Genomic DNA, 27,289 nt, shown 5'->3' with positions numbered 1-27,289 from the left:
CCTTATGCTACAGTGCATTACAGTTATGCTATAAAGTGCTGATACGACATGTTGATTTTGCTAACCCCTAATAAATTCGGGCCTGGAAATATCTGGATTTTTCTGACTAAAATACAGGGCTAAATATTAAAAAACATATTATGTTCAGGTAGTATGTGCAAAATTTTCTGTTCCAGGACAGAATGTTCCATTCCTCCTCCAGACCACATGGACCTATCCATTCTGGAGTTGATTCAGTGGTTTCTAGGAACTTAATCCTAAAACTGAAAACAGATTATAGTGTTCCAAACAAAACAGGCCTGTTCTGGGATCAAACAGTAGGCTTTGCCCATCATACTATTCCACTTTGGGATAACCATTCTAATGCAAAGCAAGCAGAAAAAGTTTGAGATATATTAAGCACAAGAAACTGAACACACAAAAGGAAAAGAAATACAGATAAATCTAGTTGATATATACACCATTCACTATATGCCTCCATTCCTTTCTACACTTGCAAAGTATTCTTGCTTCTATCACATCCATACACTATTTCATAAAATGCCTTTAAACTTCTCTAAACGTCTTGTCTGTTTTTGAAGATCTCAACTCCAATTAAACATGACTTTCTTTGTTCCCCTTCTCAATCCATTCACTCTTTCCACATATATTTGTTGATCTGATCTTCATTAATTCTCCCAATATGACCAACCACCTCAATATACTTCTTACATACTATCACTCAACTTTTATATGCAATGCACATTCATTCATCAGCCATTCATCCTTCTCTCCATTTTTTTTTTGCTTTACCACATGCACTTCTTAAATAATCCATTCAAATGGTATTCAATCTACATACTACTAAAACTCTCAATGTTTGCTTGTAACGTTCAATTGGGTGAAACAGTGCATCATAGGGCAACTATTTTTGAATCAATGTACCTCAAATGGGCTAACTTAAAGAATGCGTTCAAAATCTGGGATCCACTACTCCCGTGGGATTAAAATTTGGAAAAGTTGTGACTGCTTCAGTGCCACAGCACCTTCCAGCTACACTTCCCAAAAACTTGTAGGTAGCGTGATGCAAGGGAAGATGGGAGGGAGGTATCCCTGTGCTGTTTCCCTCCTCCCTCTGGTCCCTGTGCCCAATCGGCTGGCGGCAAGGTCCTTGATTGGAACTGAGGCTGAAATATGAAATTTCTTAATGGTGGTTGGTGGTGAGGGAAGGACAAGGAAGGGACTCAGATGCCTGCTGGTGAGGTAGGGCTGGCTGGGGAGCACCAGTGGTTGACGGGTGAGCCTTCTTCCTTCCTGGGATGGGGAGCAGGGGTGCAGTTTTCCTTGCAGTCTGTAGCTCCTTTTGTTCCCCCTCCCCCAGCAAAGTGTCAGACAGTACTGCAGGTCAACTGAGGAGGAGGAGGAGGAGGAATGATTTGAGTGATGATGAACACTCCCTGCCAGCTTTCCATGAGCAAAGTCAATGGGGAAGCCAGCAGGAAATCAGAAGTCACTCCCACTTTTTTGCCTTCCTGTGATCATTCTGTTTCTGTTTAGGTAAAGAAATACCTGTGACCCAATGGGTCACAGGTTGTCTAGTTTCTTTAAAAAATATATATATATATATATGTATGTATGTATGTATGTATATATATTTGCCTTTATATAACTCCACATATTTCTGTGGCATTCTATAATATATTTTTTTTCATTCGGTCCCAAGTATTTCTATGTGATCTCTTTTTATGTCCAATCTACATTCACTTTATTGGGACAATAATCTTCTATAGGTAGTGCTTGCTTAACAATGGTAATTGGGACCAGAATTTCTATTGCTAAGCGATGCAGTCGTAAAGTGCGACATCAAGTGACCACATCACTACCAACAGCAATCCTGGCAGTCCCTGTTGCCGTTGTTAGGTGAGGATTGTGGGTCATTAAGTGAGGACCTCACATGACCACAGCTTGCAACTTCCTGCCAGTTTTCAACAAGCAAAGTCAATGGGGAAACCAACAGGAAGTCGCAAGTCACTGGTGGGGAGGGGCTGTTGAGGCACAGCACAAGCATGGCTGCGAGGCATGCACAATGGAGTGCAGGTGGGCAGAACTTATGGGAGCAACTTGCAACCTTCCCTGCTGGCTTCCTCATTGACTTTGCTTGTCGCAAATGGTGTCCACGTGACCGTGGGACCCTGCAACTGTTGTGAGAACCAGTTGCCAAGCACCCAAATTGTGATCATGTGACTGGGGGGGGCGTGCTGCGATGGCTGGAACTTTGAGGACCGGTCATAAGTACCACTTGCTCAACACCATTGCAACTTCAAACAGTTGCTGAACGAGTGGTCATTAAACCAAAGACTACCTGTGGTGACTTTTCATTCAGGATGTCTACTTTCGCTTCCTGTAGAATTTTACTTTCACTCTAATTTCTTTCACCTTTCTTCCATGTCCATTTTTTCACTAAATATACTGTGTAACTATCAAAAGACAGCTCATCCCTCATCTTTCATCAAGAACAATTAAGTAATTTATTCTTTTTTATTAATTCCTTTTTCATGTATACATATGAACAGGTATACCTAGAACATGTATATAAGACAAACCTTTTTCTAAGCAGATACCATTCTCATTCATTCTTGGTTCTCTGAATACCCCAGTCACTTTTTTGTGTTATCTCATCATTCATTCATATTATCTAACATAATGACTTTCTACCTTGGTTCACATTCATTCAGAATTTTGCACTTTTTTCCCCCAAATTCATCCACGGTTTCTCTATTCTCATTTTAATTTACTGACAATTTTAATTTACTGACAGTTAAAACCTACCTATGAACTGCTAACAGTTTTGTATGCATCCACAACAATCTAGATGGTATTAATTTCTACCTTTGAAATTCATTTTAGATCTTTCTTTCAAAATTAAACCTGCATTTCTACTTCCATGCATGCATTCATAAACTCCTTTGCTTTCAGCGTGCATAGACATATTTTTCTTTTTTTAATTTCAATCATTTGCACATGGTGTTTATCATTTGTTCCTCCTGCATTCCAAGTTACAATCTACCATATGCCACAGTGGTCAACAGATAGGTTCATGAATATTGACCACCACTACTCATCATGACTTTGGTTAATTAAACCTTTTACATGCTTTTTATTAAGTTAGAGAAAGTAGTAGATTAGGTTACAAGATTTAGTTGCTCTGTGCATATGCAGCATTCCCTGCTAATGGTTGGGACAGTACTAGTCAGCTTTGGCCCATTTGGGGCAGAGTGCCTAACCACAAACAAAGCACACTCACACTGTTTTTTGCAAGCCAGGATCTCTAATCTAGAAAAACCCTTACAAACCAGAACACAGTTGCCTACATCCCACCAACTAGGAATTAATGCATGGTATTGATACACTAAAGATACCCATATAGCACTATCTAATTTCCATTTAAATGCAAAGGAGTGGAGGGAGTCAATGAATTCAAAATAGAAGACAGAAATTGAATCTGTAGGTGGATGAGTTTATATAAATGTTGCAGCATAGTTTGGTTAAAACCTGGGATAATTAAGCATAGATTTTCAACAGGGAAAAACATTTTATGTCTAACTAACCATTCACAACTACTATGAATTACCATATTTTACAGTCACATTACCTTAAATTAACTGTTCTTCATATGCCTACTTTTACTTTGCATAACTGGTTTTTCCTTACACTAGGTCTTAAGAAAAAATATCAGAGATTGAAAGAAAACTACATGGAGACAAACAATTTATTATGGTCTCATTATTACCAGAACATTAAAGAGTAGGAAAGAAAAAAAAATTACATGAGAGACCATGCAGCTGCAGAGTAAAGAAGGAAAGAGGGAATTGCTCATCACAGGCATCTTCTAAAATTATGCCAATGAATCGCAGAGGCCACACTGAAATGCAATTCTGAGTATGCAGACATGCACTTTTGCTGGTTGGGATGATAGTAGATAGGTGAAAAAGTCTTTGAAAATATCCACACACACACCCAAAAGAGGAGGGAAACAGAAAGAGCAAACATACAGTGCACTTACACCTATACCAAAATCCAAGTAACCTTCATTAAAATTGCATGACTCTTTTCCAACCTCTTTTCACATAGCCATGAATGAGAAAAGGAGCAGGAAGTTTAAATATCAGAATAAGGAGGAAAAAAAAAAGGCAAATTCCAGGCTGATACAATGTATTTACCAGTGTTTAGGATCAAATTTGCCATCTTAGAAAATTTCCATGAGTAAATATGCAGTGTTTCCATTAGAGAAACAAATTTAAAGACAATCTACTCACCTGCGACCACATTCTGAATATTTACCAATATTTTTTAATATTAAGGCAGCTGTTAATCGGATGTGTTTAGTAATTGGTCCCTCTTTTTCATCCTTAGTCAGAAAAGAAAACAAGTTTTTAGAACAAATGTCATAACCATTTATTTCCAGCATATAATCCATATTCATCCTACTTACTGTGAAATCTCTGAAAACGAGGTTTCGTGATCCCCGCCTTAATGCCATGAGGGCAGCACTAGGGTGATTGACAATAGCCTTCTGTGCTCTGGGAGTGGAAGAAGCACCCCCAGCAGTTGGTGGCCTGAATAGATTTACAAATAAAAATAATTAAACAGGGGTCTCAGGAACAAGAATTATTTCCTTCTGCTAAATTGGTGCTTGGGGCCAACAGCTTATAATTATTATATTCCTCAAGAGAAGGTAGTTTGTTCATATCGTAACTAGTAAGATGAGAATATATGAGAGTATTTTTTTAATGAAATTAAAAAAATACTCTCATATATTAGCCGCCCAGAGTCCCCTATTGTGGGGGAGATGGGCGGGGGAGAAATCCAATAAATAAATAAAATAAATTTATTTTTTAAGTTAATGTTTTGTAAGTGTTATTATTGTATTGCACTTTTTTTTTGTTCTCTGTTACTCTACCCATTTAAATGACAACAACAAAAACCCCAAAACACTATGGGTAGAGCAGTGTTTCCCATAGCTCCCAAAAAATTGAAAGCCTTGGGAATAAGGAAGAATGGTAGTTTTCTTTCATTATTTTCTATTCTATTTTAAAAATATTTAAAAGTATTACTGGGGGGGGGAAGCACTATGCAGGTCTAAAATAGTAATTAATTTTGTGTTGGCAGCATGTCTAGAACTTGTCTTTTGATCTAACAAATCCAAAACTTAACCCAGTCTGTCTTCTTTTTGCCTTTTAAACACTGGAAAACAGCAAAAGTTTCAGAGGTTTTTAAAATAAATAAATTTTGCAGAAGTATTAAACAATTGTGAGAGGATGAAACATATCAAATTTCATAGAAATCAGTGCAGAGATTAATTATACACACTTCTGATGACAACTGTTTGTTCAAGCCACTTCTGCAGCATTCCTAAAACTATGACTACAATTTTTACTCAGACGAGCCTCCTCATCCTTGATGAGTGATACTGCCTAATACACTAAATCATACCAACATACTCATCAATATAGCCAAAACGGGATGGAGGAATACTACTAGTAGTATTCTAGTAGTTAGCAGTAATAAGGAAGACAGACAGATATGTCCACTATTAATCATACACAATTAATAGTCTACTGGAAAAAGAAATGATAAAGAAAGGAAGACTAACTTAAACAAGTTCAGCTGAAATAACACTTTAAATATTGAAATATAAGAAAGACAATACTATACTACAAGTTGTAAAAGAAAGGAAGAAATGGGGGAGGAGAGAAATGAAAAACTGAATAAACAAACTAACTGAAGAGGGTCCAGTGATAATGGGAATAAAGATGCTGAACTGAAAATAAATTGGTTTTTTTTAAATTTGAAATTTCTTTCTATTAAAAATAAATTGGTTCAGCATCTTTTGCCATTTAGTTAATACAGAATTAGGTAGAGTAACTGATATTATCTGAAATAAAAAAGTGATTTTATATGATACATCTTAACTGCAAAATTTGTAGCTTTGGAACATTTTCCTCAATAAATAAATGAACAAGTGTAATTTTTTGACTCATTTGTTTAATTGGGTGCTCTTTATCTCGTTTTAGGACTTATGTGGAGAACAGATGACATTTTAGGTCATATTTATGCAGAAATATTTATGCAGAAAAATTCAAAAGGGTTTATAAACTTTTAAGCACCACTGTAAATCTCTCTGTATTATTTATTGTCATGGCTAACACTATTGTAAAAACTTTAAAATCTTGGTTTAATAAACACATTAGATGACAATACATAAGATCTTCTATGTTCAGGGACTACAGTCATAATTCACATGAGATTTTTGTGAGAAGAGCACATTCCCAAATAGCTGACAATGCCTGTTAAAAAAAACTGGAATTTTTTAGAGATGGAATTTCTAAGAAACTGGAATTTCTTAGAGATGGCCATTGAGGATTAATCTGTCGAGCCAATTCTCCATTTTCCCTTACCCCTCCGGGAAGAGCTGAAAACTTTTCAAAAAAATTACTGTTTTTTCCATAAGATACAATTGATTATGTGCTATCAAGTGAAAGTTATAGTACTGTGCAAAAGTTTTAGGCAGGTGTGAAAAAATGCTGTAAAGTAAGAATGCTTTCAAAAATATATATTGTAATTGTTTATGTTTATCAATTTACAAAATGCAAAGTGAGCGAACAGAAGAGAAATCTAAATCAAATCAATATTTGGTGTGACTACCCTTTGGCTTCAAACCAGCATCAATTCTTACACTTGCACATTTTGTACATTTGCACAAAGTCAGGGATCTTGTAGGATTAGAGTCAGGTGTATGATTAACCAATTACACCAAGCAGGTGCTAATGATCATCAATTTCATATGTAGATTGAAACACATTAACTGAAACAGAAACAGCTGTGCAGGAGACTTAAAACTGGGTGAGGAACAGCCAAACTCTGCTACTAAGGTGAGGTTGTGGAAGACAGTTTCATGCCACAGGTCATACACCATGGTAAGACTGAGCACAGCAACAAGACACAAGGTAGTTCTTCTGCATCAGCAAGGTCTTTCCCAGGCAAAAATTTCAAAGCGGACTGGGGTTTCAAGATCTGTTCAAGCTCTTTTGAAAAAGCACAAAGAAATGGGCAAAGTTGAGGACCGTAGACGCAGTGGTTGGCCAAGGAAACTTAATGCAGCAGATGGAAGACACATCATGCTTACTTCCCTTTGACACTGGAAGATGTCCAGCAGTGCCATCAGCACAGAACTAGTGGGACCCAGGTACACCCATCTATTGTCTGGAGAAGTCTGGTCAGAAGTGGTCTTCACGGAAGAAATGGGGCCAAAAAGCCATACCTCAGACGTGGAAACAAGGCTAAGTGACCCAACTATGCATGAAAACATAAGAAGTGGGGTGCAGAAAAATAGCAGCAGGTGCTCTGGACTGATGAGTCAAAATCTGAAATATTTGGCTGTAGCAGGAGGCAGTTTGTTCGTCGAAGGGCTGGAGAGCGGTACAATAATGAATGTCTGCAGGCAACAGTGAAGCATGGTGGAAGTTCCTTGCAAGTTTGGGGCTGCATTTCTGCAAATGGAGTTGGAGATTTGGTCAGGATCAGTGGTGTCCTCAATGCTGAGAAATACAGGCAGATACTTATCCATCGTGCCATACCATCGGGAGGCATGTGATTGGCCCCAAATTTATTCTGCAGCAGGACAACGACCCCAAACATACAGCCAATGTCATTAAGAACTATCTTCAGTGTAAAGAAGAACAAGGAGTCCTGGAAGTGATGGTTTGGCCCCCATAGAGCCCTGATCTCAACATCATTGAGTCTGTCTGGAATTACAGGAAGAGACAGAAGGATTTGAGGCAGCCTACATCCACAGGAGATCTGTGGTTAGTTCTCCAAGATTGTGATGGACTGGAATGGTGGGAGGGGAGTAAAGAATGTGCTCTCATCTCCAGAGGAGTGAGGAAGAGATAAGCGGAGGAGACTGGCACCTAAGAAATTCATCGGTGTGAACTGGCTGAGCCTGGGAACTGGTTTCATTCTGGGAAGATTCTTGTTAAGGGGTTGTAGCTAATAAACCTTGCTGGATTGATTCTGCATGGTCTCCTGGAGTTCCTTGGGCTAGGCCTGACAAAGATGTCTGGAACAACCTACCTGTCGAGGTCCTTCAAAAACTGTGTGCAAGTGTACCTAGAAGAATTGATGCTGTTTTGAAGGCAAAGGGTGGTCACACCAAATTTTGATTTGAATTTCTCTTCTATTTGCTCACTTTGCATTTTGTAAATTGATAAACATAAACAATTACAATATATATTTTTGAAAGCATTCTTACTTTACAGCATTTTTTCACACCTGCCTAAAACTTTTGCACAGTACTGTAGGTTGTAAACTTAGAGCAAGAGAATGATGTATACTATTACTTATATCTGTTGTGAGGAGGGTCAGAAGTCAATTCTTTTTCTTCCTTTATCTTTCTTTTTCTTTCGTTGTTTTCGCACTTTTGACCTTGGTCATTCTTTTTTCTAATTTTCCTTTCTTTTTCTTATTTTCTTCATTTAATATTAGTTTTTGTTAGTTTTTACTGTTTCTATTTTAAAATTGAATAAAGTTATTTAAAAAAAAAGATTATGCACTATCAAGTCAGTGTAGATCTTAGCAACCATATAAATAGATTTTCTCCAGGAGGATCTGTCCCCAATCTGGCCCTTCAGGTCTTTCAACGGTATACCCATCACAGCTGTAATTGAGTCCATCCACCTTGCTGTTTGTTGTCCTCTTTTCCACCATACATAAGATACAATGGAACTCCACAGAGGATCTTCAATCAAAGGCAGGGTGAGTTAGGTAACTGTTCCAACTCAAATGAGACTGAATTTTTCTATTCTACGTCAGATTTGGGGCTTACACCAAGCCAGAACATAACCCTAACAGGATTAAAAGTGAAAAAATGGTTTTCATTCAAAATGGCTGACTCCAAAGGTTGTAAAATGCTTCTTCACCTTCCCTAAAGTAAGCAGATATAGGGATTATTCAACTGACACTGGAATGGGATTTTACTTTATAAACTGACACTGATTTTCTCTATTCTCCTTTAAGATAAATACTGAGATTGTTAAGTCCATGTGATGGAAGGGTTAGGTTTTGGACTACTACTGGGAAGAACCATGTTCAGTTCCACCCTCAGCTATGGAGGCCAACTGGATGACTTTCAGCCAGTCACTCTCAGCTTAATGCACACTGGGCAGCCGCAGCTACATTCCAAGATGTCGGAGTCGAAGATGGCAACTGCCAGCAAACACCGGGTGTGGCCGCTGCATTAAGGGGGAAGATTGTGGGATTACTCCCCCCCCCGGGATTCTTTCCATCTCCTAGGGCTGAATTGGGTGCGGAGGGAGACCTTGGAGGGGTTTTTCCCCTTGGATGGGTCCCCCAGGCGCAAGCCCTGGGACGGGTAGTGGAGCAGCAGAGCACGGCCGAGAGTGAGCGCGGCAGAGAGCGGCAAACTGGGCGAGCGACGAGCAGCAGACCTGGCTGACTCCGGTGCAATTTTGGTCTGGGGCGATGGGCCCCATCGATCCTTAGAGCAGGGCGGGGAGCTCTACCAGGTCCTGGTATGGCCGGCAATCCGCAACGAGCTTGGGGTCGATGTGGTGGGCCCTGGGAATCACCGGTGTGTCGTGGCAAGCCCACTGAGTTCTGGAGCGGCATGGAGAGTTCTGCTGGGCGGCGACTGGCGGCGAGCTTTCAGACTATCTGACCCCCGTGGGGTGCAGTGAGCTGCGGGGAGCCCAGATGAACCGCGGCACGGCGTGGCAAGCTCCAGTGACCAACAGCGCAATGCGACGATCTCTGGCGGGGCACGGCATTTCTAACCCCAGGCCCAGTGGACCCAACAACCCAATGGACTCCAGGCCTAGCAGGATCAGCAGGCCCCAGCCAGCCCCGTACAGTGCGGCGAACTCCAGCAGGCCCCAAGGCAAGGTGGCTGTCCAACTGTGGAGGAAGATCCCTCAGCTTTGGAGGAACAGTGGGGCAGCAGGGGGGGTGCCGGACAGCATCCCAATTGACTCTTGTTTTTAAGAGGGGCAAACTGGGGCTTCAGGATCTAGCCACCCCTATTTAACCCCGCCCAGTGCCAGTGCAGAGCCGTGGGGTCCCTCTAGTGGGTATCTGGGACTCCCTCCTGGTTGTGAGAGTCTGGGGGGAGTCCAGGAGTGTATGGGGATGTGAGGCTCCACCTGCTGGGTGAGAACCAGGAGGTGTAAGTGTATGGGATGCCCGCCCTGCCAACTAGTGAGAGAGGTCGTGCAGGGGGGCAGAGTGTGATTGTGGTGTGAGGTTGGTGAGGGGGTGGGTCCCAGCCAGCGCCGAGAGCGTGAGCTGGTGCATGGGCGAGATCTCCCCTCACCTGGGAGTGTTTGGTTTTGAATGCAGATGTCTGACAGGATGGAGGGATCTTTGCCCCAGATCGGGGACTCCAAGGGCCTGGGATTGGAGGTACTTGGGCCTGGCACCCCTAGGGATGATGTGGGGGGCTACATTATCTAGGTGGTGATGGGTAGGGGATGATATGGTGGGAGCAGGGGGGCAGGCCATCTTCGGGGAAGACGCCCCCGGTGTCTGCTACCGGTGGTGTGTTCCGGCCCTCCTTGCTCACTCCCAGGTCCTGACCAGCAGGTTCATAGGGGCCCTGGCCTCCGGCTGCTGCTGCTGAATGCCAGGTCAGTTAAAAACAAGCCCCCCATCATAGGTGATTTGATCACTGAGGAGGGGGCAGACCTGGCATGTATCACCGAGACCTGGCTGGAGCCCGAGGGAGGGGTGCCCCTCTCGGAAATGTGCCCAGCTGGGTTTACGGTGTGGCACTAGCCGAGATGCCAGGGCAGGGGAGGAGGGATGGCTGTTGTCATCCGAGAGTCTCTAGTGGCCTTCAGGGGCATTGCTCCACAAGTTTCTGGCTGCGAGACACTGTTTCTTAGGTTGGGTGCCCGCAAACAGTTGGGAGTGCTGCTTCTGTACCAGCCTCCCTGCTGCATGTCGGCCTCCCTGCCTGTGCTGCTGGAGGCCATCTCGGGGCTGGCGGTGGAATTCCCCAGGCTTATGGTTCTGGGGGACTTCAACCTGCCATCCCTGGGACGGTTCTCGGAGGCAGCTCCGGAGTTCATGGCTACCATGGCAGCCATGGGCCTGTCTCAAATTGTGCGGGACCCAACCCGAGACAGTGGCCACATGCCGGATTTAGTTTTCTTGTCTGAGCAATGGCAAAGTGATCTGAGGGGAGATGTACAGCTTTCCCCATTGTCATGGTCAGATCATGACCTGATGACCCTGAGTTTCTCTTATGCCACCCCTCTCTGCAGGGAGGCAGGACCCATGCGATTGGTCCTGATGGACCCACCAGGGTTTCAGAGGGAGCTGGGGGATATTCCTGTGGACCTGCTGCATGGTCCAGCAGAGGCCCTGGCTGCTGCTTGGAATAGGGAGGCAGCTGGGGCCTCGGACAGGATCGCGCCTATGCGACCTCTCTTGCCACATCGGCCCCGACACCCCCATGGTTTACGGAAGAGTTGAGGGTGCTGAAGAGGGTCAAGAGACATCTAGAGCGCCGCTGGAAGACACGGACCGAATCTGACCGAATACATGTTAGAGCCGCCATTAAGGCCTACATTGTGGTGATAAGAGCGGTGAAGGGTCAATACTTCTCCGCCCTTATTGCGTCTGCAGAGTGCCATCCGGCAGCCCTGTTTGGGATCACCAGATCCCTCCTTGGTAAGGGGGACCTGGAGATTCATTTGCAGGGCCGCATGAAGGAATTTGCAGAGCACCTGCAGGATAAAATCGCTCGGATTCGTTCTAAGTTGGATTCCGAGCGTGGCGCAGGATCTGGGGAGATACCAAGGGATTGTTCTTGCCTGGTTATCTGGGAACGGTTTGATCCTGTTGTTCCTGAGGAAGTGGACAGGATCCTCCAGACTGTGAGGGCCACCACTTGTCATCTGGACCCATGCCCCTCCTGGCTGGTGAAAGCAGCTCGGAAGGTGACCTGTGGTTGGATCCAGGTGATAGTTAATACATCCTTGTAGGAGGGAGTGTTTCCAGCGCCCTTTAAAGCACCGTTGGTGCACCCCCTCCTCAAGAAGCCTTCCCTGAATCCTACCATACTGGACAATTTTCGCCCAGTCTCCCACCTCCCCTTCTTGGAGAAGGTGGTTGAGAAAGTGGTGGCTTCACAGCTCCAAAGGGTCCTGGAGGAAACGGATTATCTGGACCCTTTCCAGTCAGGTTTCAGGCCTGGCTATGGAATGGAAATGGCATTGGTCGCACTTATGGATGATCTCTGGCGGGAGCGGGATGGTGGAAATGCGACCATCCTTGCTCTCCTTGATCTCTCAGCGGCTTTCAATACCGTCGACCACGGTATCCTATTGGGACGGCTCAGGGATCTGGGGGTGGGCGGCAGAGTTTTGTGCTGGTTCACCTCCTTTCTTCGGGGCTGGTCCCAGTTGGTGGTGATAGGGAGCGAGAGGTCCCATCCTTAGCCTCTCCTTTGTGGGGTGCCGCAGGGTTTCTCTCTCCACTCCTTTTCAACATCTACATGAAACCGCTGGGTGAGATCATCCGTCATCATGGGATGAGGTATCATCAGTATGCTGATGATACTCAACTATATATCTCCATCCCTGGTGAGGTAAGTGATGCCGTGACCGCCCTCTCATGGTGCCTGGAGGCTGTGAGGGTCTGGATGGGGAACAACAGGCTCCAGCTGAACCCTGGCAAGACGGAGTGGCTGTGGGTTAATGGCTCCTCTGTATCCAGGACGTTGTCATCGTTGGTGTTGGATGGGGTAGCACTGTATACATGTATACATGTATGTTATATGCTGTATATTGAGGGGAACTGGATTGGAAGATGGGCAGAGTTTTAAAACTGGAGGAAAGAATATCAATTGTTGTTGTTCAGTCGTTAAGTCGTGTCCGACTCTTCGTGACCCCATGAACCATATTGCGCCAGGCCTTCCTGTCCTTCACTGCCTCCCTCAGTTTGCTCAGTTTCATGCTCATTGCTTCAGTGATGCTATCTAACCATCTCATCCTCTGCCGTCCTCTTCTCCTTTTGCCTTGATCTGCAAATGCTACTAATGAAATTAAATATAGTTTTTAAATATAAAGACCATGAAAATTAATGAATGACACCAGGTGCAACAATCATTCTTAGAACTGAAAATGAAGATATTGAAGTGGTGGAGAGCTTCTGCTTTTTAGGACTATCAACAATGGAACTGGGAGTCAAGAATTATGCTGCAGACTAGCACCTTGAAGTGTAACAATGAAGGCCTTGGACAACTTCAGATACCAAGTTGTCTATATCTACAAAAATCAGAACTGTGCATATAATGGTTTTTCTTTTGACATTCTATGGAAGTAAAAGTGGGACTTTGAAAAAGGATAGAAAAAGTATTGATGCTTTTGAACTCTGGTATTGGAGAATACTTGAAAATACCATGAATAGCTAAGCAAACAAATAAATGAATCATAGCACAAATCAATCCTGATTTTCATTTGAAGAACAAATGATCATAGCTCAAATTATCACATTTTGAACATACTATGTGAAGACTTAGCTCTCTTGAGAAGTCAGTGCTGCTGGGAAAGAAGATAGAAGAAAAGAGAAGAAAACCACCAGCAGCAAGGTGGATGGACAATGAGTGCAACACCAGAAGACTTGAAGAGCCAAGTTGGGGACAGATCAACTTGGCTCTTCACATGAACATATACAAATTGATAAGTAATTTGTCACCCATAAGCACTACCACTTTGTGCCAGACTTGCTCTGGATCCTTTAATGAGTGTTTTAACTTAACTGATCATATCTTACTTAACATTGCATATTTTCACAGAATTCATCATAAAATATATAACCTGCAATTCTTTTCATATTGGGAGTGGGATATATTCACAGTGGGATATATTTCTGAGTAAACCTATGAAGACTGTGCTATTAGATTATTAAGGGAGTTTACATCTCTTACTTTGTGGAAGGTTTTGAACTTCCTACTTGTCCATGTTCATCTTGTTTTAATCCCGCAAGGAGAGCATCTCGTGAGCAATGCTTATCCTAATTGAGAAAGAGAGAGTAGTATTATTATATCACACTGGGATTAATTTAAGTCTGACTGGTCAACTTGCATAACCAATAGGGATTATGCACATCCAAATGAATGCATGGGGACTGTACCTGAATGGACAGCATCAACAGGAGATTCTGTATACTGGCCAGTCAATATGGATAATCAGCAACATAAATCAAAGAAAGTGAATTTTAAGAGGCATCTTGTACATTAGGTTAATAATATACATAATTTTTTTATTTACTGAGAAATGAAAATAAGAGGAATTGCATGATTTTGGAAACCAATCTTCTAGCTAATTGCAGAATACTTAAAATCTTGCATTTACTGGGAACATTTGATATGTGACGTCACTATTAGCAGTTTAAAAAACTTGGATACAACTAAACTTTAATCTCATATCAAAAGGAACTGACAGTCCAATCATATACATCTGTACCAATCTTAATGGAGTTGAAGGAGATTACTCCCAGGTAAATGGGATTACATTCAGAGAGAAATTTAATAGCATATGTATCTTCAGTACAAGATCTTTCATTAATAATATATGGTCAACTGCAAATTGTAAACTCTATTCTTATGGTTAAAGTATTGACCAATTATTCTGCTCTTTTATTATTTTTAAAATTTTGTACTTGCTTTGGTTCTCTGTATAGTATTTATACAGGATATTTGTAGGAAGTTAAACATTTAAATGTATGCTGCTCTGGGATTATGTTTAACAAATTGTGATTAAAACTTTTATAAATAAATAAACACACACACATACACACACACACGACACACAGCTTGTCCATCAATCAGTATGATGTCTGGTCAACATGGAAAATCCCTAATGAATAATATATTTCATCATTTGCAGCTCATTTTCCATAATTACTCTGAAATTCAGAAAGGAATTTAGGAAACACTTAACAGGATTTTTCTTCTATGAGTAAATACCATTTTCCTTTCTAAAACTCTAGAATTTTCCAAAGCAAGCAGAGGATCTAATTTTTTTTCCCACTGATGCATAAAAAAATGTAAGTAACTTTTTAGACCAGTGAAAAAGCTCACATTATGCTGTGTCTTACAATTATCCTGTCTTGCTTTTACCTTCAAAATACTATAAGATGAAAGATTTGATTAAGGCAGCTAGTACTTCCTAGTTTTCTTTTCTTTAATTACTCAATTCATTCCTGTTGACATTGTTCCTAGACAGCAATGACCATGTCATACACCACTAGGGCTACTTTTAGTTTCTTTATTTGAAGCTCTTTCTACATATTTATAGAGATTCAGAAGTTTATTATTCCTACTTGACAAATAAGAATCCCAATAAAGTTTTGCAGCGAATGTCTGGGTCTCTATTCATTGCTCCAGAAATTTCTAACATAGATCTTTTTATTTATATGAAAATTGTCTATTAAACCATAGAAAAGGAATGAGACATTTCTACCTGTAGGTGGGTAATGAAGGAAAACCTTTGTCTCTGGAAAGGTTCACAGCCCTCCCACAAACACTGTCCAGGATAGACATCTTTTCCTCCATGCTCAGTTGCAGCATGATAGAAAACCTGGGATGGTGTCTGAAACCACCTGGAAAATGGAAGGTATTTTAATTTTGCAGAAAAAAGGTATACTATTTTGCAATCAATTTCTTTACCTAGTCATTACATTTAAACCATGAAAAACAGAAGTTATTTAACCAATGGCAAACCAACGTTATTCAGATTCAAAATTTACCATTTTCAAGAGCTGCCTGTACAAGCTTTCTATAAAGGAAAAGGCAGCCCAATACCAATATGTAAGTCAACTGAAATGAAGTATTTCATATGTTTTTACTAGCTAAAAGCTAAGCCTATACAGACTTCCCCTATCACCATGGCAGTGTTAAAAGCTTATAACACTGACTAGTTATGTAGAGAGGAGTTTGAGTGGGACAAGAGAATCTGTTCAACTTGTGGCATGTGAGAGAAACTGCATCCATTTCACTGGGCTCTGAGATATTCAATCCATGACCCAAAAGATACATCTTGGGGGGAAAAACACTATCTGATTTATATTATTCTTTAATATCTTCTCTATGAGAAATAGAGTAGAATGTGGAGAGAGTCAATCACAAAGAACTGGGTTGTGTGCATAAAAGCTGTATGAGGATCAGTGATACCCAGATAATTATTTGATTATCTGCAGACAGGGCAGAGCATTTAAGTGGCTAAATGAATGAATGACATATTCATTTATTTGGAAATGTAAAATTCCATTGACTGTGAAAAGCTCAAGAAAATTATTCCAAAATGTGTAAAACAATAACAACCCAGTTTAAATGTAAGACAATTGAAAAATGTAATGTTAGTTTCTGCAGGGCTTCTCTGGGTTCTTATGCAAGATTCCAAATACACACAGACAAACACGGCAAATACATAAGTGCAGAGACAGCCACTCAAAGTAATAGTACAAAGGACACCACTTACTTCTAAGGAAAAACTATGAACATCTGGGTGCTGTGAGGTGGTAGTAGGGAGAGGGGGATGAATGCTCTTCAGCAAAATACTACCAAAAATGTCAGGGATAGAAAGAGAACTAGAGAAGGGAAATTCTTGGCTTTATAAAGATTTGCTATTTCAACTAGCTGACAGAGATCAGCTCAACACTACTTACATTGGCCAACTTGTCATAACTTTTGGTTTTAAACAATAAACAAATTAAGCTAGCCAATTACCTACAAAAGTATATGTTGTAGCTACAATGAGAATATTTGAATTCTCACATTAGATGGTTCCTATGTTTTCAGATGTGAGTCTGATTCCTGCATCTAAAAAAAAAATATGAAAAACCCAGCTTGCATATAAAGTAGAGTCAGTGCTTTAAAGGACTTTAAAATTGATGCAGTCTGCAAAAACAACTTCTGTATCATATAAAACTAATACTTAGCAAGGATTATGGAAGCACTCACTTTTTACAGGATTGCCAAAGACACATGAAATTTTGTCCAGGTTTTTTCACTTGTTCTGCATGTGGACTTGATACAGTATACATAGAAGGTGGCAAACTGACAGGTGGACCCTGAACTTGCATTGTTGGTACAGGTGTGCTCTGTGAGAAAATGTTTTAAAAATAAGGATTTATGATTTATATAACAAATTCATAATCTGCCCAACTTCCAGTGACTCTGCCTTAAAATTTAAATGTCTTACAATTTCACATATTTAAATAACTAATTATTAAAGAGCTCTGTATCATGAGTAGCTTTCCATGGATTTTATTTCAACAAGAAGTAGACTGTAAACACTGTCTCTGCAGAGTAAAAAATAAAATAAAAGTAGAAGTCTAGGTGCTATTTACAGATTTGCTCAATAGTCTATCTATATCTGCTCTATTTTTATTTTCTGTGTTTAACACAGAATTAGACACAGTTTTAAAGATTTCCAGATGGCAACTGCTTTCTACAAAAAAAAAAAAGTAACTGGGCAATTTCAAACATACTGCATAGTTTTAGCGATCTCTCTTTTTCAGACTAAGCAATTTAAAGTGTCTTCTGCAAAGCTACCGTATTATTTTTGGCTTACACACACACACACACACACAGAGCTGACAATCCCCTTTAGTAGAAAAGCCACATAAAATACTTCTTTTACCACTTCAGATGGATGATAAAGAGTGTTTAAAAGCATCATGTCGATGTAAATATTAAGGTAGAAACCTTTTTCTGTTATTCATGTAACTTTTCAAGGTTTGCTTCTGTTCATAATGACAAGTTTCCAACATGGCAGCAGTTCCCAACCCCACTTGATTTACATGAAAACAGTCTTTGCATTATCAACACATTCATATTGCCACAAACAATTCCTAAAGCAGGTATATCAAATAAAAATATAAATTTACACATATAAAAGACTAAACATAAGCTGTAATCCTCTTGCCCTAAACTGCTGTACTTAGTCTGAAAGTTTGGCTTGGCTGGCAGTGAATGACTGAAGATATGTTCAGTAACAGTTATGGTCTTCAGAAGAGATAATTCAATTTAAAACTTGATCATTGTATCTATGGACTTCATAGCTTTATATACAGAGCAATGCTTAAATACCTCCTGCAACTACGCACTTGCTTTCTACCACTAAACTCATCAAATCAAGCTGAAGCAGCCAATGAGTGTGGAGCTTCCTGAAGTGTTGCCAACTTGCTTTCCACACAAGGCTATTTAAACAGGATGGCTTAAATCTGTGTTTAAGAGGGGGGAAATGAAGAGGAATGAAAAAGTACACTCTACTCAAAAAAAATGTTTCGTAAGAACTCATATAAAAATGGTTGCTAGTTATGTTAATACATTGCGAAGCTATTTCATTTGAAAAGTAACTTTGGAGCAAAGAGCAATATATTCCAATTGCAGTACATCATTGCAATTGGAAACTAGTGGGAGAAAGGGATAAGAGATAATGGGAAAGGCATGAATAACAATATCCTGACTTGTGAAGCTTGGTTTACTGACTACATCATATAGTTTGAGCACTGAGATTGCAAGCAAGTCAAGATAGATTGCAAGCAAGCTATATCTGCACAGTATGAGAGAAATCTTACTAGCACCTGCTTATTCTCTGCATACTACTTGAAAGTATAGTTAAAACAGGAGCCAAGTAACCAACAGCTTTAATGACCTATGACCCACTGAAGCTTCCAGCTTAGGAACCACTGAAAAGGAGCAAGGAACTTGTTCAGAGTGAAAAACAGATAATGAACCTGTTTATTTATATACTTTAGTTTTTGAAATTCGACTCACTTATGAAGTATGCAATCCTGTAGGAAGAAACATCTTTTACTGATCCCCCCTCATTGGGGGGAGATGGGTGGCTGAAAAATTTAATAAATAAATAAATAAATAAATAAATCTATCTTAAGTATATACACACTCAAAATCTATTGAGTAAAAATGCTTTAAACAGAAAATGATAAAAATAAGTACAGTGGTACCTCGGTTTACGAACTTAATTCGTTCTGTGACTCTGGTTGCACCCGAATTGGTCGCACCCCGAAGGAAATTTCCCCATAAGGTTCAATGTAATTACCGTTAATCCGTTCTGGCGTGGAGGACAGGGAGGCGGCTATTGCTTGGAGGCAGAGTCCCCCTCCCCACGACCACGTGTCAGGGGCATAAAAATGGCTGCGGACCACGTGTCAGGGGCGGAAAAATGGCCGCGGACCACGTGTCAGGGGCGGAAAAATGGCCGTGGACGTGTCAGGGGCGGAAAAATGGCCGTGGACCACGTGTCAGGGGCGGAAAATGGCTGCGGACCACGTGTCGGGGCGTAAAAATGGCCACGGACCACGTGTCAGGGGCGTAAAAATGGCCGCGGACCACATGTCGGGGCGTAAAAATGGCCGCGGACCACGTGTCAGGGGTGGAAAAATGGCCGCGGACCATGTCACGGGAGGGAAAATGGCCGCGGATCCGGTTCGTAACCCGAGGCGGAGTTTGCAAACCGAGGTAAATTTTTGCGGCCGGAGCTGGTCGTAACCCGAAAAGTTTGTTAACAGAGGCGTTCGTAACCCGAGGTACCACTGTATACAGCAATGAATATCAGAATAAGTTCAGCCAGCCAGTGTAAGGAAAACCATTTCAGAAAATGTATATTTAAAATCTGAAGCCTAGATCCAGAGTTGTTCTCCACAGATAGGGAACAGGTACCATATCAGATAAAAGCAAAAGATGGTGATTTCCCCCAGTTCAGTTTTACATAGTACTATAGGATTTGCAAATAGGAACATTTATTTACAATTGCGGTCCCCATTCCTACTTTCCACTGCTAGCAGATTTCTGGAACAGACATTCTAAATATCATTTGCTTCTTTTCTAAAATTCTGAAGGGAAACCCAGAAGTACAGTAGATAGGGTTTTTTTAAAGCAACTAACTAAAAAAAGTATAGCAATTGAGAAAAAACTATTCAACTTTTATTCTACTCATACATTAAGAGATTCTTTCTTCAGATATCAACGCTTAAGGGGGCTCAAATAGGAAGAGGTACTTATAGTTAAAAACAGAACCTTGAATTGAAAACCATGTAGCACATAAAATGCCAGTAACAGGTATTTCTATTTTTCTGGGCTAGGATATAAATTCCGATGATCTACCAAGCTGTAATTACATGATTACTGTGGCTATGTCAGGTGGCACATGCAAACAGATGGCTTAAGTTGCTTGTTTTACTTAGAAGCAGGACTAACAAGCTTTGTTTGCAAATGCATGTACACGTTCTCACAAGTTCCAGAATATAAGTAACTTGTACACAGTCTACATCCAAAGGAAAGGGCAGAAGTGTCATCCACTCACAATCCAAGAGCCCAAATGTGAGTCATCCGCCAGTCCACGTTCCAAGAGCAGAGTTTTTTCAGGCAATAGTTAAGTGTGTAGAGTTCTGGCAAGTGAAATAGTTGTTTCCAAGACAACTGCTGGTCAGCAATGTCTCTTAAATGGAGTCCACCATTAATGCAGGCAGTCTAGGGCAGGAATACCCTAGCGTTGCAAAAAGTCATGCAGATCTCTATTCGGCTCTGTGCTCAGTTCTGCTTGCTCTAGGGCTGGGAAGAGTTCCCGCATCAGGCCCCTCATCTACTGCTGCCTTCAGCCGTCTCGAAAGATCCTTGCCCATCTTAGCCTTAAAGTGCCTGACTGCTACATTCCTCTTGAGGCTGGCATTTATCTGGGTCGCCTTGAGAAGGTTTCTTCATTTCAGACTCTTCTAAGCTGACCACCACAATTACCATAAAAAGGCCAGCTCACTTCGTATTTTAATTAGAGTACATGCAGGGTTATAATAGGATGGATAACTCCAATGAGAGAATGATAGTGTACTAATTAGATGGAGGTGACAAAAGGCATTCCTAGCCATCAAAGATGTGTATCTATCAGCAAGGATGGGCACAGAATTCTACTAAGTAGAAGAACTCTAGCCATGATGAGAAACCTAGGTTCCAAGGTGGTATTCACAAAAAAGCCTCTGCAGAACAACCAGCTTAGTCCATCTCTAAGTTAACCACTGTGGGTTTATATCAGAGACAGATTTTTTCTCAGGCACTGACTCTGAAAAAGTACATTAGAAGATGCATGCTAACACTGGGTGGGGCCATACCAATAATGGTGTGAATCTCAACACAATACATTTACCCCAAAACAGACAACCCATGCACACAAACATAGATATCTAATTCTTTTTTCTCAGACACACATACCATTCTTTATACATTCTCCCCATTCTCACAGATACCATTTATTCACATACTCAAACATATCCACCACATAAAGCATATAGCTGATAGAGGGAGAAATCACTGTTCCTCTCTGCTTTTTCATGCTGCATTTGTGAAAGAGATTCTTTCTTACTGCACAACACAGAAAGGAAACATATAAGTCTTGAGGAGAGAGGACAAAACCTGGTGGAAAAAAAAACCCTAAGAGGCCAAATGTGGAACTTTATGGGTGGTATCAGGATCAAGAGCCTGAAGTTCCTATGTGTAGTTTACAGGTCTGTTACACAAATATCAACTTAATTTTTTCTTTTTTTATAAGTAATCTACAAGACATGATATAAGCAAAGCTAGCTTTTTTCTGGATTGAATGTCTGTAAAATGGGTTCCTCACCTCCCTCCCTGATTTTCACCTTTTAAATCATCTGATGCTGGAAGAAGCAAGACCAGTACAGGCTCAGTAGCAGCATCTTATTCTACCTCAGTAATAAATACATACATAAGAAATTAAAATTATAACCATGACATAGTTTGTGGAACAAAGTAAACTTTTTTAGAAGCAATTCTTCAGCTTCTAGAGTACTGAATCAGAAATATGAGCTGTCCACTGAACAGACCATGTTCTCAATTAGTTCATTTCATATATATTATATAGTAACATTATAACAGTTTGCTATTATTTAGAATTCAAACAGCATATGGGCAAAATATATATAAATTATATAATTGGATGGGTAGGACAAGTATAATGGTAATCTCTGTCTGCATGAAATGGGAACCACAGGTAGTTAAAAAAAAAACCTAGTAGCTTAGTAATAATTAAACTATTAACAAACAACATTACTCTGTTCATTTATCATATTCTATTTTTCCATTTGTCTTTCCTTGACTCATACCTATGACATATCTATGACTCATATCTAGAAAAGTATACCTTCCAACATATTTATTACAGTTAATACAGTTATTTATAAGCTACCTATTTGAGTGACTCTGGGCAGCTTACAACTATTACATTAACATTCATAAAAGCAGTAAACTTAAAATTTTGCTGCTCATGTCTATTCAGAAATGCAAACTCTTAGCATACAATCAATTACAGTTATGTTAATTTCAATGAAAAACAGGCATTACATTTCTTTAGTCTCTGGGAATGCAGGGGGGCAGCTTTGCAAGTAGAGACAATGTGCCTAAGGGGCTCAGCTAAAGGACACATGATTTCAGAGTTTCCAACAAATGGACTGGCACCTGATCAGCCACAGCATTGTAATCTAAGAGTGCCAAAAGTGATTTTGCAGTTGAATTTTGATAACAGATTTCAAGTTTATAATATCTACAAATTAACTGCCATTTACAATTCGATATTCTCAAAATAATTCTAAAAAATGTTCATGGCAAAACTTTACTTTCTAGAAGCAATGCAGATTCTTGCCCACCAATTTACCTTTAATGTCCCTATGCTTGTATTTCCTGATTCCTTTTTAGGTTGGTATTAGTGACAATGTGAAAAATTTTCTTGGAAGACTAAGAATAATAATTTCAGTTTAAGAACTTGAGATATATGCCTTCTGATGAATTGTTAGTTAGAAATTTATATCATCACTTCTGTTTGGCCTTTCTTCACACACCATTCTTGAAAATATTTGAAACAAGTTATAAAGTATTTGTCCAACAAGCAACAAGGTATTTATCCAGTATCTTTCATGGTGAAAACCAAGACAATGAATTATCATGTTTTTCCATCAATAAGACGCCCCCATGTACAAGACGACCCCCACTTTTCCAATTTTAAAGATAGTGCAGAACACATTTTTATTTAGTAATTAGGTAACATTGACCTGATACACTCGGTGGGAGGAGGTCCAAACGGTCTCTCTGCAGCTCTATTTCCACACTCTTTTGCATAACTGATTACATTCAATCACGAGTGAAACTGCCAATAGCTTGTCTCTGCAAACAGACTTCCTCCAATTGGTTTGTTCAGCATCAGCTGACGTCAGTAACATAAGGCTTGTGACTGGAGGAAGTCTGTTTGCAGGGACAGTATGGGCAGTTTCACTCGTGATTGGAGGCTCGTGATTGGAGGAAGCCTATTTGCAGAGACAAGCTATTTCACTCGTGATTGGAGGCTAGCAATAGGAGGAAGCCTGCTTGCAGAGACAAAGTATGGGCTGTTTTGCAACCGCGCGGTTCTCTCCTTGGCTTACTTCCTTGCATAAGATGCCCTTCAATTTTTAGCATAAGGGTTTTAGAAAAAAGTATCGTCTTATAGTCGGAAAAATACGGTAATTCAGCATTATTAACTTTTAAAGTTCAGAAATGCTTGATTTTTATATTCTTACAAATCACATTGTTCTAAGTATACTTTAGATCCCAAGATAAACAAATGAAAAGAAATTGACAGAAAACTGGGCAAACGCCTTCCTAATTTTAACCTTTAAGCTAGTTCTGCCCATTTCTAGGCATCCATTTGCAACCAAACCTACACTACAAAGAAACAGTTTTGTGAACTTTCTTCCATTTACTTATTATTTGAAATCAAGACAGTTCCCAGCTCCCAGAATCATTTTATATTCTTCTTTGTTGTTTCAGTTTTCAATTTAGGTTCTTGGCTTCTAATCTTGAAAAAGAGGTCAAGTAGAACAAAGAAGAACTTCATACAGATACCTTGAAGATGGCTTATAGAAGATAGAAATTAGCCATATTATTGATCAACATAAAGAACAAACAGGAAGAGAGTCATGATAACTTATCAGCAACCAGAACATAATGTTAAATGACCTTACAGCTTCTGAGTGACTAGAAATACAACATTTGCAAATCATATAAAATTAAGATGAGAAAAAATATTTGTAATTTAGATTTGCTTGTTTAACAAATTTAAAGTCTACTTTACAGAAAAGTCACTCATAAAGTAAATACAGTTTAAAGATTCCTAAACAAGTCCTAAACATCAAGATATATAAAGGTAGTTCTTGAGTTATGACCATTCGTTCAGCAACTGTTCAAAGTTAGGATGGTGCTGAAAAAGGAGACTTACGACCAGTCTTTGAAGTTGCAGTGTCCCAGCACCCCCGCGGTCATATGATCGCAATCTGGGTGCTTGGCAAGCTGTTTGTACTTATGACCGGTTGCCAAGCACCCCACGATCACGTAATCACCATCTGCAACCTTCCCTGCTGGCTTTCCCCAAGCAAAGTCAATGGGAAACCAGCAAGGAAGGTCACAAGTTGCTGGGCTAAATCTCCCACTCAGCTTTTCTTTGCTGGCGTGCACCATGCCCTCCTTCCCCCATTTGCTCGCGCACACCCCGCACCCTCTTCTCGGCCTTCCTGCACTCACACACATGCCTCCACCCTACACCCTCTTTCCATGGCCTCCCTGCAATCACATACGCACACATACCTTGCTCTTTCCACAGCCTCCCTGTGATCGCACACCCCCACACCCTCTTTCTCCAGCCTCCCTGCAATTACACATACATGTTATATTTCCCTGGCCTCCCTGCAATTGCATGCACCCTGTGCCCTCTTTCCTTGGCCTCCATGCTCACACACACGCACCCCTGCACCCTCTTTTCATGGCCTCCCTGTGATTGCATGCACCCCGCACCCTCATTTCCCGACCTTTCTAACCTCAGGCCACACCAAGTACCTACTCCCCCAACTCGTGCTGGGCCTCCCAGGGTCTCCCCCATCTCCCACAGCACCCCTGTGGCACCCCCCGCACTCCTTACCTGGGATTCCCTCCATTTCCCACTTGACCCATGCGTCTTGAGTTATGATAACCAGGACTACTTGGACTGCCATCGCTAAACAATGTGGCCATGTAGCATCACACTTTACAACCCACTGTTTAGCGACAGCAATCCTGGTCTGAATTGTAGTCGTAACTCAAGGACTACCAGTGTGTGTATGTGTGTGTGTGTGTAGATATATATACTGTATACACACACATACACATATAAATAAAATAAAGTAGCATCAGGTAACAAAATGTTTTATTAACATTTTAGTTCAAAACTAAAATTACTCAAATGACTGCTGGGATAAATAAGTCTTTCCCACCAAGGTAAGGCCAATGCACCATTTCAGGTGGAGCATTCCAAACATGTAGGGCACCAATTGTAATTTCTGGACATGTATCCCAATATGCTACAGTAACCAAGCCTACAAATAACCAGTCATGCATTACTGAGGCAAGGTCCAATCCACTTTACATAAGGCCGATAAAAAGCAGCTTTTATGCACAGACTCACTTGCTTTGCCATATTATTCAGCAAGTCCACGGCATCTCACAAAATTTAAAAGAACTAGTCCACAGAGTCAGTTGTATGTTGTCATCAGATCAACAAAATTCCCTACCTGTGAAACTGCAACCATGTGTAGAACATGTGTCAAATTGTTTGCCCATATTCATTCATAACTACTTCCTGAAAAGTATTCAGTTTCCACCACTTCTTTGGGATTAGAGAACAGAAATCAGACAAACTAGTGTACTAATTAGAAATTATCAATATTGTCATGAGGCAGGTCTTAGAACAGTCAATAAAAATGGCTGTAGAACACAAATATACAGTAACCAAGAAGCCACATAATGTGGAAAAAGAATGAAATAGATTACATTAGGAATGGATACTTTTACTAATGTACTCTTCAAAATCTCTATTATTTCCGTTTTTTCTGACTTCTTATATTCAAATCTCCCAAAATGCTTGTGGACAAAGAACATCATGCAGGAGGATGTCTTAACATTAAACTCTTACACATGTATTAGATATGAAAAATAATCTGCACATTATTTAAAAATATCTGAGGTATTTATCCTATGAAATTAGGTTTTCCTTGATGTAAGCTCATTATAGTAGGCATAGCATAAACGTTACAGAAGAATAAAGTACTCTATATTACTTTCATATAATCTGTAAATGGTGCTTCATCGCAACAATACCATTTGTTTTGAGGAAAGGAAGTATTTTCTCAAATGTATTGATTTTTTTAAAGAAAATGTGGGTGGATACAAACTTCTATAAACAAATGAAATAAACGAATGTTAATTTTAAAAATCATTCCTACAACTCTTACAGGTCCCATGAGAATTTTAAACTTGTCTGGAAGCTGCAATCCAAACAGTGATGACTGAATGTTGCCCTTTAGAACTATCTATAATTCTGCAGTACTGTGACCTACAATGTGATCTAAGCTTCGGTGATAAAAATTTCAAGAAACCATGCACTGTATCACGTCTTTATTGGACACACTGAGGTAACAATCCCTTTCTTTGTTGAAGTAAGCGTGTGAAGTTTTAGTTTTAGTAACTGGTGGCAGCTAAAAAAGTCCATGACTTCAACCAAATGTTTCCTATACTTGTCAATCAATTCCACACATCAGCTTGGAGTATTTTGGCCTATTCCCCTTTACAGAACTTCTTTATATTCAAGGACTGTCTTTAATGAACTTCAACATTTCAATTGATTAAGGGCTTCGTCTTAGCTGTTCCAAAATGTAAAATTCTGCTTCAGTCCTTGCGATTTACCATTGTTGTTCTGCTGCATGACCAGCATTCATTTAAGCTGCAGCTCACTGACAGATAACCTTACATTCTCCTACAGAATTTGTTGGTATAATCCAGAATCCACTGTTCCCACAATGACTACAAGGCGTCTGAGTCCTGAGACTGAAAAGCAGCTCCATTATACTCCCACAGCTTCACGATATATTCTTTTTTGGATTGCAGTGTTTTCTTTTCTCCAAACATATTTCTTGTTAACGCTAAAGACCTCCACTTTAATGTGTTCTTTGAACATGGTTCCAATATCCTGCTGGAACATCCAGATGGTCTTTAGCAAATTTGACAGCCAGTAATTGGAAAGCAGTGGTTTCCTACTTGGTATTGTCCCATGCACACTATTCTTGTTCAGTACTTTCCTTTTGGTGGACTCATGAACACCGAAATCAGACAATGTATGGTCTGCATATCCTT

The 27,289-nt window shown here is 40.3% G+C and overlaps 1 protein-coding gene across 1 annotated transcript in view; it reads right to left on the bottom strand.

The window, feature by feature from the left end:
• The window catches only part of ARID2 (AT-rich interaction domain 2), a 126,353-nt gene that overhangs the window by 1,328 nt on the left and 97,736 nt on the right, over positions 1–27,289 (bottom strand). The window contains exons 16-20 of the mRNA XM_007424884.4: positions 17,024–17,163; positions 15,525–15,663; positions 13,988–14,073; positions 4,472–4,595; positions 4,296–4,387 (exon numbers count right to left, since the gene is read on the bottom strand). Coding sequence (XP_007424946.2) covers positions 4,296–4,387; positions 4,472–4,595; positions 13,988–14,073; positions 15,525–15,663; positions 17,024–17,163 — 581 coding nt within the window. The remainder of the gene's footprint in view (positions 1–4,295; positions 4,388–4,471; positions 4,596–13,987; positions 14,074–15,524; positions 15,664–17,023; positions 17,164–27,289) is intronic.

This window comes from Python bivittatus, unplaced genomic scaffold (genome assembly GCF_059951505.1).
Source record: "Python bivittatus isolate LINGU-HERP-01145 unplaced genomic scaffold, Pbiv_v1 ctg000330_np1212, whole genome shotgun sequence".
NCBI lineage: Eukaryota > Metazoa > Chordata > Lepidosauria > Squamata > Pythonidae > Python > Python bivittatus.
The sequence above is the reverse complement of the archived record's forward strand: the minus strand, read 5'-3'. Positions and strand labels throughout refer to the sequence as shown.